Source organism: Aplidium turbinatum, chromosome 9, assembly GCF_918807975.1.
Source record: "Aplidium turbinatum chromosome 9, kaAplTurb1.1, whole genome shotgun sequence".
NCBI lineage: Eukaryota > Metazoa > Chordata > Ascidiacea > Aplousobranchia > Polyclinidae > Aplidium > Aplidium turbinatum.
In genome coordinates, this window is record NC_137480.1 from 15,910,487 (window position 1) to 15,929,083 (window position 18,597).

At 37.8% G+C, this 18,597-nt stretch overlaps 1 protein-coding gene across 1 annotated transcript; it reads left to right on the top strand.

Moving 5' to 3' along the window:
• Positions 1–164: 164 nt before the first annotated feature.
• On the top strand, positions 165–18,597 carry LOC145777053 (ammonium transporter Rh type B-B-like). Its single transcript, XM_082588332.1, has 10 exons — positions 165–206; positions 5,735–5,882; positions 6,058–6,250; positions 11,298–11,448; positions 13,277–13,421; positions 14,581–14,747; positions 15,057–15,194; positions 15,639–15,775; positions 16,224–16,419; positions 17,051–18,597. Exons 2-10 carry the CDS (start codon positions 5,735–5,737, stop codon positions 17,231–17,233), a joined length of 1,458 nt encoding a protein of 485 aa, XP_082444458.1. The 5' UTR covers positions 165–206; the 3' UTR covers positions 17,234–18,597.

Genomic DNA, 18,597 nt, shown 5'->3' on the forward strand with positions numbered 1-18,597 from the left:
GACAAAACTAAGTGGTTTGCTGCATTGCGATTGGTTTTTGCTCCATGGGCGTATGACACGCAAACACAAAAGCAGTCAAGCGTAGCTTATTTTCAGAAAAAGGTTCCCTCTCCTGCAGTCGCGTCGGTTTTTACTTTGAACTATGGTTTCGTTTGCCTGGAAATCTTTCTGCCGTGAAACAACCAGGTAACTGGACAGAAATTAAAGTAAGTGTTTGCGTTTTTTTACATGTAAACTGTGGTGTAATTATCAAAAGTTAGTGTGAAACATTGTGTTGTGGAATACAATTAGTGATACGAAAAGATTGCAAATGCAGTCTATAACTTTTTGCAATAGTGCAATTCTATTCTTACGTTAGAAGTGTTTAAAAAGCATTGATGAGATTGAACAGATGTTTTGAATGACACCGCAACGCGTTCTACCTGCAGCTACTGGTACATCTGGGTTCGAAATGCTACGTGATCTGTGTTTTCCACAGAGTTCAGATAGCTTTCCTGTTATAGGCTGCTGGCAACATCGCGTTAAACTTTAATTCTCGCAGACCTAAGTAGGCTTGTCACAATAGGCTACAAGTTAAGTTTTGGAACCTCGTCGTTGTTTTATCATCATTAGGCTACTCATCGCAGTTTTTTATCAGCTCCCCAACTGTGCCGTAGTTTAATCGTATACGCCCGAGGGTATTATTTTGTCATTTTTGCATTCATCAGAAATAACGGTAATTGATTTGCGAAACCTGGTGATTTGTATAAAATAGATTCAGTGGGCCAACAGGGTTAGTTACTTGGCTGTTGGCCAACTGTTGTACCGGTACCAACTGTTTGGCCTCCTGTTGCCCACTGAGTTTCCAGTCCAGATGCTACTATTTAGAAGTCCATGACTAACGCTTTGCTTGGTGTTTGGCAGCTGAATGTAGCAAGAATTGAAAACAATAGACTTCAGTGTTTTCTGTTTTGACACTTAACAATACATTGCTGTCCCAGACAGCACAATCCGTCGTTTTTACAATGATTCAACGCCTGCAGACATTAAATCAATGTAAAAATGCGGATTTTGCTGTCAGGAGCATTACTGAAGCCTAATTAATTTAAGCAATTTTATAACGAAATCTGCTAGTTTTGCATCTAAAGTTAGACTCAGACGTAGCATACGACAGTTGGTCGAAGTGCGGATGATCGAATGACAGGAAGATTGAAATGTTTGGAGATTGGGAAGCTTGGGGAATTGTGATGTGAGATTTAGAGGGAGTGGAGTTGTAATTTGGAATTTTAGGGGTTGGGGTTAGTCCCCAATCTCCAAATACCTAAAAAAAAAAGTTTCTGAAATTCCAACAACCCCTTCTAAAATTAACAAAAACCTCCTAAAATTCCAAATGCCCCAGTTATCCGCAATTTTCAAAATTTTTTAAATCCAACAATCCCCAATCTTCTTGAACGCCATTATCCTGAATTCCGCTGTCGTTCGTCTAACTGTTGTTCGACTAAATGTCGTGGCCAACAGTTGGGTCACGTAAAAGACAAATATGTCCACCACGCCCAAAGAAGACAGCCGTACTTTAAACTAAAGTTCAGCTACAATGCGTCATTGTTTTAAAGCAAAAGCAAAGTCTGAAGTCAAGAATTTGAACAATTTAAAGATTTCGTTTGAAAAGGAAGGAGTAAAAAGGCGGTTGGCTTCTTTGTTGGTATTTTGAAACAGAATGTTGAAAGCAAAAGATAATCACGCGTGGTTTGTGCAAAAATGAAATATCACGCAACATAGGCTATTTTACGCTATGCTATGCTTCAGCGACGTCCACGGCTGTAGTTATTTTTATGCAATTAAATGAACACGACGACTTCATGTGGTCATTGCAGGGGGTTTGCAAATGATAGGCTGCTCATACACTAATTCAGTGGATAGAAAAAATATTCAAAATGTCATTTCATAATGCTTTCTTTCATTTCAACTAAAAATTCTTTCTTCGTTTTAAGTTGTTTTAGTCAATTATTTGTGTGAAGAATTTTGTTGCCTTTTCATCAAAAACAATTCGTTTCTAACAGCTTTTAACAAGCTTTTGGCTGCTTGAGTTTTTTCACCTAAAATGATACCAAAAGTGTAAATACGTTTACACTTTGTTTCACAGCCTTTCTACTCATCAAAGTTTCTCCCTTAAACTATATCAGGTACAACATGCTTCCTGAATGCAAGAGTATTATAATATAACTTTGAAAGAATGGACTCGGCCCTTTTTAAACAAAAAAACTGACCAAAGAAAAAGTTGATATTTTGTTTGTCATTTTTTGAGCAAAATTAGCTTCAAAAGATTTTCTTGTTCAAAAACAGATTAAAATTTTCTTTGAAAAACGCGTGATGTCGTTTCGCCCACTGTTTCAACCAATCAAAGCTCTTGCTAACAAATCAACGCGCAAATATGAACTTGATACCTGAAATCAAAAACAACAAATGTGATGAGAACGAAACATATGACGCAAGAGTGAATAATGAGTTTTCTGCTTAAACTTTAGCAAAGTAAAACAAAGCCAGAAACAAAAAAATATGTTAGCGCAGGGTAATCGATTCAAAAAAGACCTTTCTGCTTCATTTGGTTATCCAGTGCACACAATGCTTTGTTCCCTGCTTGGTTGCATTTCGTTTGTAGTACATTTCATGTACGGTGTGTGAACCACAATAAAATAAACTACAAAAAAACATACTTTACTCTAGCTTCAATTGCTTTTACAAAAAAAAACACTAATTTTTCAACAAATGATATGCTGAAACACATTGATTGGGCCACCAGCTACACTATACTTATATACAGTATAGCCTACGTACATTTCCTTTGATTTAGGAAAACATTTTTTTTAATATTGTGCGTTTCATTCTCTCAAAAATGTGCGTTGTATTCTTCACCACATAGTTGAAAAATCAATGTTGCACATGAGGTATAAACAGATGAGGTGCAATTAAAAATATTGCTCAAAGCAATGTGTCATCATCAGCTTTACATTGTTTTGGACAGCATGCGTAATCGCTGACTACGCATATAGACTACGTTGCAAAAAATGTGGTTAATGAGCTTAACATATTTTTTATGTGTTCAATAACGAAAGAGCAACTGCCGTATATTTTATTTGTTGAAATTGTTATTAAATGTGTTAGTTTAAAAGAATGTTTTAGCTATTAAATATCAGCGTTATTCAAAGCTTGGCTTTGCAGTTGCTGCAATGCCAATGGCATGCGTACTTATAATCTGCAGGCAGCAGTGCCAGTCTTAGGGTATTTCGGGTCCTGTGCGGAATACGCTTTGCGGGCCCCATTGACAATGATCCAATTGAGTAGCGTAACTAGGTATTTTGAAAGAGGAGGGGGGTTTGATGGAGGGTCTGGGGGGCCTCCCGCAGAAAATTTTGAAAAATTACTTTGAATTTGGTGCATTCTGAGAGCATGTTCAACAAAATTTTGCTTGTGAATCAAATTGAATTTTTTCCATTGGAAATGACAAAAATTACTGCATTTTCTGAGTAAATTGCGGCTCCCCCTAATTTGCGGGCCATGTGCGATCGCACGGTTTGCACACCCCAAAGACCGGCACTGCTGCAGGTCGCTGCAGTAACCACGTGATGTTGTAAACGCTCTTTTCGAAACTTTTTTATTATGAAGTAAATTAAACGAACGATTCGATATCTGCAAATTGGCTTAATAGTTTGGTCGATAGAGTTTAGGAGGTGCTGACGGCATCGCCCTCGGGTTAACTCATGGAAATAGGGAATGCTATTCTAGTTGTTTATTGTTAAATAGTTAACTCAAATTATCACATGAAAAATAAAATCATGGGCTTTCAAGTAGGGATTTTAGCGGAATTTTATTACAGCTGCACTCTTTCTGTTGCACTGCGCAGTAGTAATAATAATAATAATGTTATGGGTTTATTTATTGTCGCTCTACAACAGCTAAGGTTTTTTAGCGACAGGGCGCATGTTTAATTTTGTATCAGGTTTATTATATCATCGCATTGTTACTCGACTTTTTTTCACTGCGTTATGCAAGAAAGAACACAATCGGGAACAATTTTAAAGTCTTCGGTTTGGCACGACCTGGAATCGATGTCAGATCTGCCTGAGCCGAGGCGAAACTACTCGGCCACTGCGCAGTGGACGCAATCATTGAGCTCGCTGTGTATTTAATAAGAGCGTCGATATCGCTTTAAACGCGTTATGCTTTTTCGATTATTGAGGAAGGTGAGGTCTACAGGCTATCTTGGCAAGCATCATGCTGGCAACACCATTCGACTTAATTTCTCACCAGCTCTGTGGCCGAGTGGTTACCGCCAGAGCCCACAAGAGGGGGGGACAACCGGTGCATCGCACCGGGGCCCGGTGAGTTCAAGGGGGCCCGACAAAATGTCTAAATTCACGCAACTAAAAGATTAATTTCAACGATTTTGCATAAAATATTGTTTTTATATTAGTTCCGTATGTCAAATGGGGCCCCCTTATGGGTAGCCTAGGCTATGCCCTTTTTTAAATTACAGAATTCTCAATTTTTTGAGTTTAGGGGGGCACGACAAAATGTTTAAATTTGCATGCCCAGGTCGATTTTGCATAAAATATTGTTTTTTATATGAATATTAGTTTTGTATTTTGAATGGGCCCCTTCATGGGTAGCCTATGCCCTCTTTTAGAACAACAATATTTTCATTTTTTTGCGTTCAGGGGGGCAATAAAATGTTTAAATTTGCGTGTTAAGGTCAATTTTGCATACAATTTTTTTAATATTTTGAAGTTGGTATTTCTTATATGAAGCTGGTATTTCTTATATTGAAGTTGGTATTTCTTAATGCCATGAACAATAGCAATGCATTCATCCTAAGTTTGCTGCCCTAGTCTCTGCAGATTTCGAGGTCAGAAATGGTATTGTATGTTAATGTAAAGCTGTAAGCACACATATGCAATGCTATGTCAGCCATGTCGGATAGTATTGCAATTTTTATCTTCGAAATAGCTGATTTTACCCACTTGTTGCCATGGTTACAATCAGATGTTGCCAGAGTTAGGAAGGGCTAGAGTTAGGAAAGGTTAGGGTTTTGATCTTTGCCCAGGACTAAAAAAAATATCCAAAATACAAGTTTTTGTTTTCAACAGTTATAAACTTTTCCTCAAATTACGGCAGAATTCCATATCTGACAACGCTATTGAGGCTATATTTACACTATGTAGTGTTTTACCATTTTACAGCATTTTATCTTTGTGTATAACTAGTGTGTATCTGTGAATTTGAAGTTATATTTACAATTAGTGCATTGTTTGTGAAATAATGGAGTGTTAATACTTTAACCTAATTTATCCTTTGTAAGAACGCGCACCGCAAATTTTGCTTGTGATTGGTGAGATATCACGCGACATGTCGCGCTGGGGGGCCCGGCAGCAACATCTGCACCGGGGCCCAGCAGGGCTCTTGGAGGCCCTGATTATCGCCTTCGGTTCCAGTGCTGGTAGGTCTGAGATGATTCCGTTTCAAGGTCTGGTCAAACCGCTGACTTTAAAAATGGTACCGATTGTATTCGTTCTTGCATAACACAGTTAAACATGGGCTCTGTCTCTAAAAAACCTTAGCAGGTTGTAGAACGACAATACAGTATATAAAACTATAAACATTATTATATCATTAACTTAATTTCTCAACTGTCTTTCTGCCTAGGCTACTTTAGGTTTGATCAAACTAATGTTTGAATTTTTAAACTTTGTTTTTGCAGATGCGTGGAAAATTTACTGCTTTTCTCGTTTGTCCTCAAATTCTCTTCATCATCTTGTTTGGGGTGTTTGTAGAGTACGATGACGATTCAGGAGCCCTAAGTCATAATAGCACTGGAAATGAAAAACACTTCAACGAACTATATCCAAGTGGGTTTGTGTGAAATGTCGATTAGACCAATTGAGTTTCAATTTGTTACAAAATTCGATCAACGATCTTCTAGTATGCTGATAGTGTGATAGCCCATCGTTCAGTGTGAATAGCGTCATAAATAAGTGCTTCTTTTACAGTATGTTTAGGTTGGTTTGTTTGATTGTTTTGCAGTGTTTCAAGATGTTCATGTCATGATTCTTGTTGGTTTTGGGTTTTTGATGACATTCTTAAAACGATACGGTTACGGCTCTGTGGGTTTCAACTTTATGCTAGCAGCCTTTGTCATGCAGTGGGCAATTTTAATTCGCGGATTTCTTGCCACCGAAGGTTTTGAAGATGGAAAGATTAATTTGAGTTTGGACAAGTGAGTATGCTGAACCTTATTTTCTTCGTGTGGACCGTTCTTTGCTAGTCTGGAAGTCCATGGGCTTATTATCACCCTTGGGGCAGTGTGTCCTTACTGGGGCTGGATGTTGGGGCAGGTGTCGAGCAGCCATTGTTTGTTTATCCAGTTTGCACATACAATGCACACAATTAGGCTACATATAAATTACATTTACATCAAATTCAATCACTATTCATAACAACATGCTTTGAAGACCTTTTTCAGTTTTTTGCTAACTTATTTCACATTTGTAGCCGCAAGGTATGTGAGCTTGCAAAAGACAAAAAATCCCAGCTTGCGAATGTGGAAATATTGTTTTTGTTTTCCAAAAAACTCTTTTCCGTTCACGTTTTTGAGGCGCAATAACACAAAAACTTTAAATGGAAAAGCATAAGAGCCTACTCAGCCTTTTACTTAACTTGGAAAAACATATCGATCAAATTTTGTGTTCTAAGAAAAGCAATTCCAATAATTAAAACGAATGCAGTTTATAAAAACAACTTGTTTACCTACTGGGTAAGCTATGGCTTATTTTTTAAGTTTGTTTGGATCTTGTTTTGCGTTGGTCATTTACGCAATTAAAGGCAATGGAGTTTTTTTCACTGCACAGAAATCCCACAAAAGTAAGTGTTTGAAATTGTTGTTTTGTGACATTCGCAACCAGCAAAAGTTGCCATTTTCAATATCATTTTAACGTTTGGCGAGCGTGAAACACTGCAAAAACGACAACGTTTCTACCTGAATAAGAGTTTGAATTGAGCTGGCGACATCCCATGAAATGTAGAAAATATTTCAGAAGCATGAGATTAATCACTGTTATTACGAAGAATGTCTTCCGAGTAACAGTTTGGTCCAAAGGAAACGTGTGTTTGCGGTTGATATATCGGTATATAAAAATGAATGTACACTATTAATTAATATTATAAGCTTGGTCATGTTAAAAAGCTATAGAAAAGATTGATTATTTGTAAAAAAGGTATAGCAAAGATTAATTTGAAAGAAAACATAAACAACTTATATAACGACACTCAAAAATATCGATCTAGGATTGATGTTACAAAACAGAAGAAAAAAAATTTCATCACCAATGTATCATTTATACATGAACCGAATAAAAATTGAATAGTAAACATTTCGATATGCTTTAAGTAAATTTGAACCGGATGAGAAAGCAACTTTTTGAACAAGCTTTGTTACTGTATTTCTTGTTTGCAAGTTACAGGAACATTGATATTTCCATACACGTTTGAAAGAAATGTAGCTCAGCTCATGCTACTGTTTGAAGAACTGATTAGTGAAACAAAGGCTCCAAAACTCGTTCTAGGCTAAAAATTCTTAGGTTCCTAAACTCACAAGCACACATGTAAGCGAAACATGTTACACACACATGTTGAGTACGAATTATTGGGATTGCTCAATCTCTCTTTGCGCTGTGATGCGGAAAGAGAGATTGACAACAAACATAACTTGTTAAGTCATTTTATAACTAACCTTAATGATTCAGCATTCCCCCACCCCCTGGAAATAGGTTTCACGCCCCTTAGTGGTAAGTGCACCCCTGATGAAGTTACCCCTGAACTAATGGTTCGCATCAAAAGGGCTGGTAACCAGGTTCTCCCTTCAATTAGCCCTCGACTTGAGGTACAATGTGCTTTTACTATTGAGGTATGTTAATTTTTTTTATTCTTATCCATTTAGTGCAGTGATGAGCAACCTTTTTGTGACTGTGGACCATAATTTTTTTTTAGAAATCTCTGTGGACCATAACCATTTTTGTATATCAGATTTATAATTGTGGCTTTTAGAAAAACAACATATTTATAAGTAATAAATTTAACCAAATATTTATAAGTAACAATGGACCAAATATCATAAAATTTTACGTCAGTGACTGCCTTGTTCTTGATGTTTGTCACACATTAAGTCATAATTACAAGTAAAAGTTTGATTCAATCTTAATCTTACTGTACCACGCTTATTAATATCAAGTCGGTTTCTTTTTTTACAAAAAATGTCATTAATAACAGAAAATCCAGCCTCAACTAGCCATGTTGTTGGAAAGGATATGATGAAAGATTGTACAATTTCGTAAATCTGTGGATTGGAGTTCATTATTTCAGTATAACCAAAGACACCTTCCCTTTTTATTTTTGTAATAAGCTGAACATTTTCTTTCATGTCTAACAGCTATTTTTTTATCAATATTTTCATTTGGTCCAAAGTTTGAAAGATCAAGAACCCATTCTGAGATATCTTTTTCCAGAATGTCTTTAAACCATCTCTAAGAGTCTTCATGGAGACCTTCCAAATGGTGGTAACAAGCGTTTATACAATTTTCTGAAGGATTACTGATTTCTAAATTCTTGAATAAAGACGTGTTTTTCTTTTGAAACAGATTTTTCAATTTGTGTGTCTTGAATTATTTTATCCGTGGACCACCGAAAATTCTCTGTGGACCATTTATGGTCCACGTGGACCACGTTGCTCTTCACTGATTTAGTGTGTTTCGATTTTCAGTCACTCTAGGACTAATCGCTTTCCATGAATCTCCATCCCTCGCAAGTCGCAACTTCCTCCAAGGCAGCCATGTTTATCTCGTTACCATTCGTTATTGTGTGGAGCCAGCTGGTGGATGGCACCTTCCTTTTTTCCGCTGACCAAAGGAAGCAATAGTTATTTTCCAGAGATTTCTCATTCCGTGACCAAAATACGAAAATGTTTGCCTGTCAATTCTACCTTTCAGAAACCTATTTAATTTGGCTTAAATTTTCTTTTTTTTTGTTACTTTTGCTGTTCGTACATTCAGCATCTTTGTCCAGCACCACAAATTACACGCGTATATTTTGTCAATTTAATCAACTTGAAATTGATTTGCTTCATTAAACCTTCAACACCAATAGTATTTAGCTCTCTCTCTCACTTTCTTTGGTGTAACATAGGCCTACAACGATTAATCATTTTTTCTTTGCTTATCCTTGTTCTATTCTTTTTTAAATTTGTTTTCCACCTTGTTAGAAGTGTGTTGAGTTGCCTGCTCAAATGCCTACTCACATTTGATATTTGCCCTTAGCACAACGCCTCAAGAAAAGGGTTGCTTCTGTTGAGCAATAAATGCACAGAAAAATGCTATGTGATATTTTCACAATTTCACAGTGTAGGCCAACCAAAAGTAATAGAATTTTATTTGGCATTTATAAAAATGATAGCTCAACAGGGCTCGAATGTGATTGTTTTTGTTTTTTTACAACAATACAGAAATGATGGGGACAAATGGCAAGCTGTTCAGTTGGCGACCGCAATGTCAAATTAGGTTGCAGACTTTAGGTCTTACTTTTTGAAGTTAACTTTTTAAACGATTTATTTGAGTAATTTGTTTATTTACCAAGTTTGAAAACCAAATAATTTTAGGCAATTAAAACCAACTTTTAAATACGTTGGGTGGCACAACAAACCGCAGCGTTTAAGGTTGGATAAGAGATATCGATTTTGGCAAGCTTTCTTTTTTACCATAGGTCACAATGATCCCATTGCTACGTGTCGAATAATTAAATCTTGCGACACTTTGTAGTATTGTTATAAGGTCAAACTAATGTAGCTTGGCTAGCAAAACGTGCTAAAATTTGTTTTAGGCCTATAGCCTGTATAAAAATTGCATTATTTCGGATGCAGCTGAAAAAATTGCGTTTTTGCTAAGTAATATAGCTGAAGTAACAAAACGAGCGAGAATTCTTTTCATATCCTATTGTTACTTGTATAAAAATTGCATTTTTTATTAAGTAGCTACACTAGTAAAACCTGCATGAATCTGGTTCATATATAAAAAGTTGCATTTTTTTTCTTCTCAATTTCGTTAGAGTAGCTAGCGTCACCAGGCGCCATCCCCAAAATCCGCCACTGAGTAAGCTGCAAAATATCTTATCCAAGGCTTTTATCAAATCTTGTTTCATTTTATTGCTAAATATATCATACGACCTTTAAGAGGTTTGACATGCGTTAACGAAGACGAACCTAGTTGCCAAATTTGCATTTTGTCATCCTTTGTTTAACGTTGCCGTTAGGTATTTAAGCTGGGGCGGTTAAGAAACCGAACCGACTTGTTTTCCGAGCTCTGTGTAATCAGTTTTACGGAAGAAAACTAATATTGACACATAGAACGATTTTGCCTGAGCTAACAATTATCACAAACCAGATTTAAGTTTTTGAAATAGATCAGATTACCACCAATGGTGTAACTTCAGATTCATGTCAGATAGCATACGTGAAATGGGCCCATTAAACACTTTCAATGCAAATGACGTATTTGTGACGCAAAAGCAAAATCTAAGAGAAATTTTGACTGTGTGTTGGTCTCGAATGGAGTCGAGGGTTCGAATCCCACTTCTGACACCATGTTGTGTTGGTCTCCAATGAATCACGAACACTTCAGTCACCGCCCATGTTACAGTCCTTGCTGCGCCCAACAACAGGTACGCGCACAGTGCGCGTAATTACCATTGCGCAGTGTCTCAAGGCAGAAGTGCATTTACACTACAAGCTGGTTTCTATGTCATAGTCCCCCATCGGCTGCGTCCTTGTCTTCTATGAATGTTCTCTCAGATACGAAACGAAGCCGACAATTCGTCAAACCTGCTCACCACAGATATATATATAATTAATTAACTTGTATCAACAAACGCGTGTTTGGTGTGTAGCAAATATTCTATTTGATTTTCATATAGAAATCATTAGAATATTTATCCAAAACAATGGTTACTTTGTATTACTGTGTGTCAGTGTCGAGCAGAAGTGTAAGAAAAACGCTTCCTAATTCTGTTTCCGCAAAGACGTGAAATTTCATTATCTAGGTTTCGCTTTAAATTAAGGAGTTTGTTGGGAATAATTTCTTTTTTTTTCATGGGCATTCAACAAACAGCATTTTGTTTCGTCTAAAATTGCGTTCGAAAATTCTTAATAACCTATAAAGTTTACGTATTATATATTATTACCGGTACCTATATTGTAATTTTGTATGTTTTTATGCATGAAGCTTGCTCAATGCCGACTTTGCATGTGGTGCGATTCTTATTTCTTTTGGAGCTGTCCTTGGCGTTCTCAGCCCAGTGCAACTCATAGTTATGGCGATTTTGGAAGTGGTGTTCTATTCCCTCAATGAATTCATTATTATCGACAAATTAAAGGTATGTTGTGCAAGTAGTCTAGTGTAGCCTAGATAGCTTGTGTATAATTGCTGAAAAGCAAACGAGGAAAAATTGTTATCTCGCACGCTATATCTTTGTTTTACCGCAAATTTACTCAGGATATTGAGGAGAGTTTCTCGGCAAAAAAAAAAGCGGGGGCTGTTTTTATCGACCTAACAGCAAGCTATGACACTGTTTGGCACCGTGGCCTAGTCTACAAGCTACTCCGCCTACTCTCTGACAAGCACATGGTCAAAATGATCATGGAACTCATCCACAACAGGAGTTTTACCCTTACCACCGGAAGCGGAAAATCAAGTAGACTGCGGCGACTCAAAAACGGTGTCCCACAGGAATCAGTCTTGGCTCCCCTCCTTTTCAACGTTTATACGCACGACCTACCATCAACAACATCTGACAAATATGCATATGCTGATGACTTGGCCATCTTGTACACTGCGAAAGACTGACAGTCATTACAAACGACCTTGAGCCAAGACATGACGACTATATCTGGATACCTTCATCAATGGAAACTGAAGCTCAGCGAAAGTAAAACTGTGACGGCAGCCTTCGATCTCAACAACAGGGAGGCAAAACGTGTCCTGAAAGTGACCGTTAACGGCAAAATTCTGCCGTCCTGCCCAGAACCAACATGCCTTGGGGTTACACTTTATAGGTCACTCACATACCGTCACCATTTACAGTCACTACGCAAAAAAGCTGACATCTCGCGTCGCCCTGCTGAGACGTCTGGCAGGCACAACTTGGGTTGCAGGTGCTGACACCTTGCGCACTGCAACCCTGGCTCTGGTTCACTCCACTGCTGAATACTGCGCCCCTGCCTGGTGCCGCAGTGCCCACACCCGCCTCATCGACAGCCCAATCAACGACGCATTGCGAACTGTGACTGGATGCCTGCGCCCAACTCCAACGGAGTATTTACCAATCCTTGCAGGCATCCAACCTGCTGAGCTCCGCTGAAAGGGAGCCATCATACACCTGGCTCGCCGGGCGGGGGATCCTAACCTCTTGCTTCATGCAAAACTTACCATCCCACCTCAGGAATCCCCCCCGGCAACTAAAGTCAAGACACCCCTTTGTGCCAGCTGCTGTTGAATTACTACATCCATTCAGCGATCATGCCATCAGCGCAGCACACTTCATGGAAGATACTTGGAAAGCAGCGTGGTGCGCCACCGACACCAAACTACATGGTTTTATACCCCACCCGGTGGCGCGCCCCCCTGGTATGGACCTGCCTCGGCCGACTTGGGTCAAGCTCAACAGAATCCGAACCGGAGTCGGTCGCTTCCATTCCAACATGCACATGTGGGGTCTGGCTCCCTCATTGGCCTGCGAATGCGGCGCGGAGGAACAAACTGCTGACCATGTCGTTTTCGAATGCCGCATCTACAAGGCACCAAATGGAACGCATGGTATAGCAACGCTGGACGAAGCTACACTCACCTGGCTCTCCACCACCTGCCCTGAAATTTGATTTAGTCTCAAACGAAAGAGAGAGAGATTGAAATCGCGAAGGAGATTGCAGCAAAACTAGAGCTGTTCGAAACAGAAGTATACGAAACATCCTGATTCGCTGTGAAAAATTTGTTTTGTTTACGTTTTGAAGGACAAACGTTTTCTTTTTTGCTGTAAATTTACGATGAAATAACTTGTAAATTATTTCAGCGTAAGCGGAGTAACTATCACAAAATAGTTGCTTTTGAGCAAGATGACTTGACTTCAAACAACCCATCTACACTACAAAATATTTTGAGGCCAACATAACCCGCTAACTGTTTGTGTGTTTGGCTGTATATTTCAGATCAACGATATCGGAGGGTCACTTGTGATACATGCATTTGGTGCATACTTTGGACTTGCTGTTTCGATCGTCCATTGGCGAAAGGAATTAAAAGATCACCCCAACGAAGGATCTGTTTACCATTCTGATATTTTTGCTATGATTGGTAATAGTACCCTAAGTTTCCTTAACTTCCACTGTAGTTTTTTTTTAACTTTCTGATCTCTTGTCACCTGCAGATTGGGCTAATATCAGGAAAATTTGTTTGCTGGATTTGCAACCTTTGTAGTCTAACCTACAAATTAAAAAAGTCACCTTGGTTTAGATTTCCCGAACAATCATTGCACTTGTGATCACTGATCATTATGGCACCAAACCACGAGCTCCTGTCAAAAAACTAAAAGTTGTGATTAAAATTTGTGTTTTAAGAAAAGACGTGTTAATCTTGTACTTGTAATTCATACCCGAGAGCTTTTCTTTTGATGTTTCTGGTAAGTTTAGTAAATCTGTTTTCTCTTTCCCTCCTAGACGTAAAAATGTATTTGAAAAGGCAATTATAGCTGAAGGCCTGGTGTCATGCAAATCTCATATTATTTCCCGATAACTGTGTCAAGTATAGGACAACATTTACCTATATCTTGTACTATTTAATCAAGCTCATGCCTACGCTTAACAAGAAACAACGGTTGTTGGAAACTTTGTTGAGCGTCACAATAAATTAAATTGTGTAAACACTATATACACCATAAAAAGTTATGAAAGAACATCTCGGTACCTATTTTTGTTGTACTTGGACAATGACCTCACTTTTACGCCACCTCACAAAGTTCCGCTTTTCAGACAAAATGCAAAGCTATTTGAGTCTATGCAATTGTCTACGTTGTACCATTTTAGAAAACCGCTTTTCAGATTACAGCAATCAGCAAATGTTTGCCCTAGGCCCAAACACCTTTCCCAAATCAAATTGAAAACTTTCTGATTATCTGCACTAACTTTGCTGTAAATTCTCTTCTGGTGAGCCTAAAATGACCAGTGAAACACCAATAAAATCGGGAAGTAATACTCTAGCGCCATGTGACAAATAAAAGTTCAAAAAAGCAACCGCTAGATAGAGATAGTAAGTTTTGCTGTTCAAGACATTTTAAGATTGCGCAAGATTCGTTAAATGACCATGCTTAAACGACATCAATAAAAGTTTGTACACAACCTATATATTCATAACATTGTCGATGAAGGGGACCCGAAAATAAATTGGTACCGGGCCCGAGAAATCCTGTCAACGGCCCTGCAGATAGTGATGCTGCATGTATCGAATTCTTCTTCAGGAACACTTTTTCTTTGGATTTTTTGGCCCAGCTTCAATGCAGCACCTGCAGCGGGAACTATGATGGGACAAAGAGCAATTATTACAACCTTGTTATCGTTAGTAGCTGCGACAATGACTACATTCGCTCTTTCTTCTGTTCTGGACAAAAAAGGAAAATTTTCAATGGTAAGATTGATTGATTGTGGAAATCGTTTTCTGGGACTTAGAAAGCTTCTTTGAGAGCTTAATCCTGGCTGTTTTGCATATTTGTAGAGGCTTCGAACCACTGACCCAGATCCGGTCATCAAATTTGGCAGAGGGACGTTTCCTCTTGGAGAAGTTTTGCCATTTGTAAATTACTCTACTCTCGCTCGGTATCACTGAATGGAAACGTGTCCTTGAAGTGTGGTGCCCAAGCGCACGGTTGAAAATTTGTGTGAAATTTCTTCAACGAAAGAAGCTGGTTCGTGGTTGACACAGGTCATTCGTTTTCAGGTGCATATTCAAAATGCAACTTTAGCTGGTGGTGTTGCTGTGGGATCGGTCGCCAATTTGAAGCTGGGGCCTTTGGGAGCAATAATTGTTGGAAGTTGCGCTGGATTAATATCAGTATCCGGTTACGTGTATATTACGGTAATTCATCAAACACTTTTCCTCACTAATAGAAATAGACCTGGTTGTTTTGTGCCACTTAAACCAAGCTAGTAGCATAGTAGCCTAAGGAACAAGAAAGGTAAAATTTATTTCAAAATATAAAAAAAAAGATTTAAATGCTTTTTTTTACTACAACCTACTTTAATCACTGTGCCAAGGCTATAAAAACTGGCACTGTTTGAAATCTAAATATTTCAAACTTTTACGTTTTATTTCACCGTAAATTTATTATTAATTGTTAAATTCATCTTGCTTTTTTTAAAGTTATTTGTAAAGAATTTCGTTTCATTTCGACCAACAAACTGGTAGTCAGAAAACAGTCGTAATTTGAACTGAAGTCGCTTTTCCTACAAATCACGCCATAATCATGCATGAACGACTTTAGTCTTTGGTCGGTTACAACTTACGATATCATATATTTAGCCTGCGCTGCAAAAATACTTCAAACTTCACGATACCTGCGGAGTGAACAATCTGCATGGCATGCCAGGAATTCTCTCTGCGATTGTTGCCATAATACTCGCCCGCTATTCAACAATAAGCACGTTCAGTTCTGATGAGTAAGTTCTACTATAGGCCTGTTGCTTGAAATGCATTACTTTTAGAATTTTGTGCTGAAAGAACAGTTTAGTTTAGGTTTGCAACAATCTTTTGAAAAATCAACGGCTACCCAAAGGCTAATTAGCCAATTAGCCTGGTGCATGCTTAAGAGTGGGCTAACCTAGTTTTATGTGCGTTTATCGATAGACTTCATTTTTTTTTGATGGAAATGTGCATAAGCTTTTATGTAGGCTATTCAGATAGAACTATTGTTTTGTTATGACAATTTGTTTTAAAATGACTTCTTAAATAAGCTTATTGTTAGGCGCCGATTTAGAATTACAACACATTGCTTTACAGTCAATATTTTTGCAATAACGAAGGCTAAGCGATAATTTACATGTGCTTGCCATGTGTGTGAGTATTTCAAGTTACACTAGTTTTACTCTACTTGTACATTATTTTCAGGTTAAGAGTCATTTATCCAAGATCTGAAAACGAGAACTTTGATTTTGCTTATCAATCTAAAATGCAACTAGCTGGCTTGGGCGTGACTCTTGCTATGTCCATCTTAAGTGGCATTTTTACTGGGTTCTTTCTCAGAATTCCTTTCTTTGAAGAAATAAAAACTCCTTTTCTGTTTGAAGATTACGGCTACTGGCAAGTAAGTCCAAAGTCGTGTTGAAAAAATGCAGATTTTTCATTTCAAAAGTTTGGAGCAACCCAGCGGTTAAAAATAACAAAAAACAAAAAAACAGCAGTGACTCCAAAATAGGCCACTTACATGCGTATTTGCGTATGATCAGTTTTACGACTTTTTCAAAGTTACTTCCTCAGTTCAGCTTATTAATTGTTTAGATTACATAGTCTAAAGATTGTATATCGCAGGGTACATACATATTGCTTGAAACTTAAGCCCATACAAAATTCTTTTGCGTTTATATAGCCTTCTTCCAGGGATTTCTAGAAGTAATTGCAATACCTACTGGTATTTTCTGGCATTGATTGAAAATCAATTGCAACCTATTCCAACAAGGACCCGTCTATAGTTTCAACATGTAGGCCGCACTCAGTGTAATTAAAGAATTGCATTTAGCCTATATGATCCTTTATATTCTTTCATTTGCTTTATAGTTTACCTCTAGGCTACTTATATGATTTCTACACAGTCGGTTATTTACTGCTACAACTGAAAATGATTCTTCAGACTTTTTTTGGCCCAGAGTACGAGAACGTGATCAGACTTCATCATTCATATCTAAACCTGAAACGTAAATTTAAAGACTTTGTTTCAGGTAGACGGCATAACTCCTTCACCAGATCACGGTGATAAACCCGAAGAAAAGGTTCCAATGATGGTTCTGGAAGAAAACTCAACTTCAGATGACCAAATAAATGAACCGGGTGCCAATGGAGGAAAATCTGATCATCGCTCGTTGAGTCAAGAGCAGACTTCTCTTACAGCGACAGATGATTGAAAAGCAGCTGACATATAATTAGATACATGTATTTTACCTTAACAGGACTCAAGGTCCGAGATTAATATAGGTTATCATTCCTTAGGGTCAAAAATGTGCGTTGAAGTTTGATAAATAACCTAGGCCTAACCTTAAAATTTAAAACCACATTACCTCTAATTCCGCGAACAGTGGTTTTCAATCGTTTAGTGACGTTTCTTTTTACTTCTATTTTAATTTTTTTTATAAAAATTATGATATTAAATTGTAAAAATTATAATCAAAACTGATTCAGTTGCCGATTGTTGCGAATTCCCTCGCAAATGGATCATAGAATGATGCTATAGGGATACATTGTTACTTGTTTGGCTGTTCGCAATGTCAAAAGATAGTTTTTTGTAAACTATGTAGGTTAAACATAGCGCGACGGTTGATCGGAAGTTTTTTGACGAAGGTATATTGTATTTTGAAGAAGGTACCGTACATTATATCAGATATTGTATTGGATTCATCAAATCGAAAGAGGTTGGCCTACGTTACTCTGATACCTACTAATGATACTGGTTGAAGCTTGTTAACTGTGTTTGCAATAATATCTATTACCGTATAATAATTTTTTTTACCAACTAAACCAGAGGATAGGCAAATGACCGATTTCTCTGTTTCTTCCTTGTCAGCTTTGTAACGATAAATTCATCCATACTACTACCAAATATTTTTGCATCAAAAATTTTTCGGTTTAAAAGATGAACCCTTCAAAAGGAAAGACAAATTTGTTTGCTCCAGCTTGACCACCACCAATAAAAACTACGTTTTATGCTTAAAGTTGAAAACATACTTTTCATTGAGTCCACGTGAAGCGTATTTGAATGGCTGCACGTATGATGATCACAGTAAATAAGTTCATCATTTGTTTCATGTTTTGTGAATTAGCGTCACGATGTCGGGTCACATTCAGGGTCGTTGAAACGATATTTTGGGCTCGGTGCCAATGAGATCTATGGGCCCCAAATCAAGGCATTTGTAAGAAGAACGCACTGTAGCCTATCCAAAGAAGACGCTGTGGTTTCTTCATGTTACCGGGCCCGTGAAATCATCCCTGATCCAAAAGTACCTCCTGTAAACGCTACTGCTCACATTCACGTTAAAAATATACCCTGAGTTATACTGCAACATGCGTTGTGTTAACTTTGTCCTTCATTTAAGCGATTGTTTGGAAATGTCACATTCCTGTGCAGACATAGTTAGGCCTGCATTTTGGAATATCATTTAGTGCTGTGTGTTGCGTAACCATTGTTGTGTGTTCTTTCAGTAGGGGCTACTCAACAAAGCTTTTAAAAGTTGACTTTGCAATGCATATTGGAAGAATAAAACTAATTTTCGTT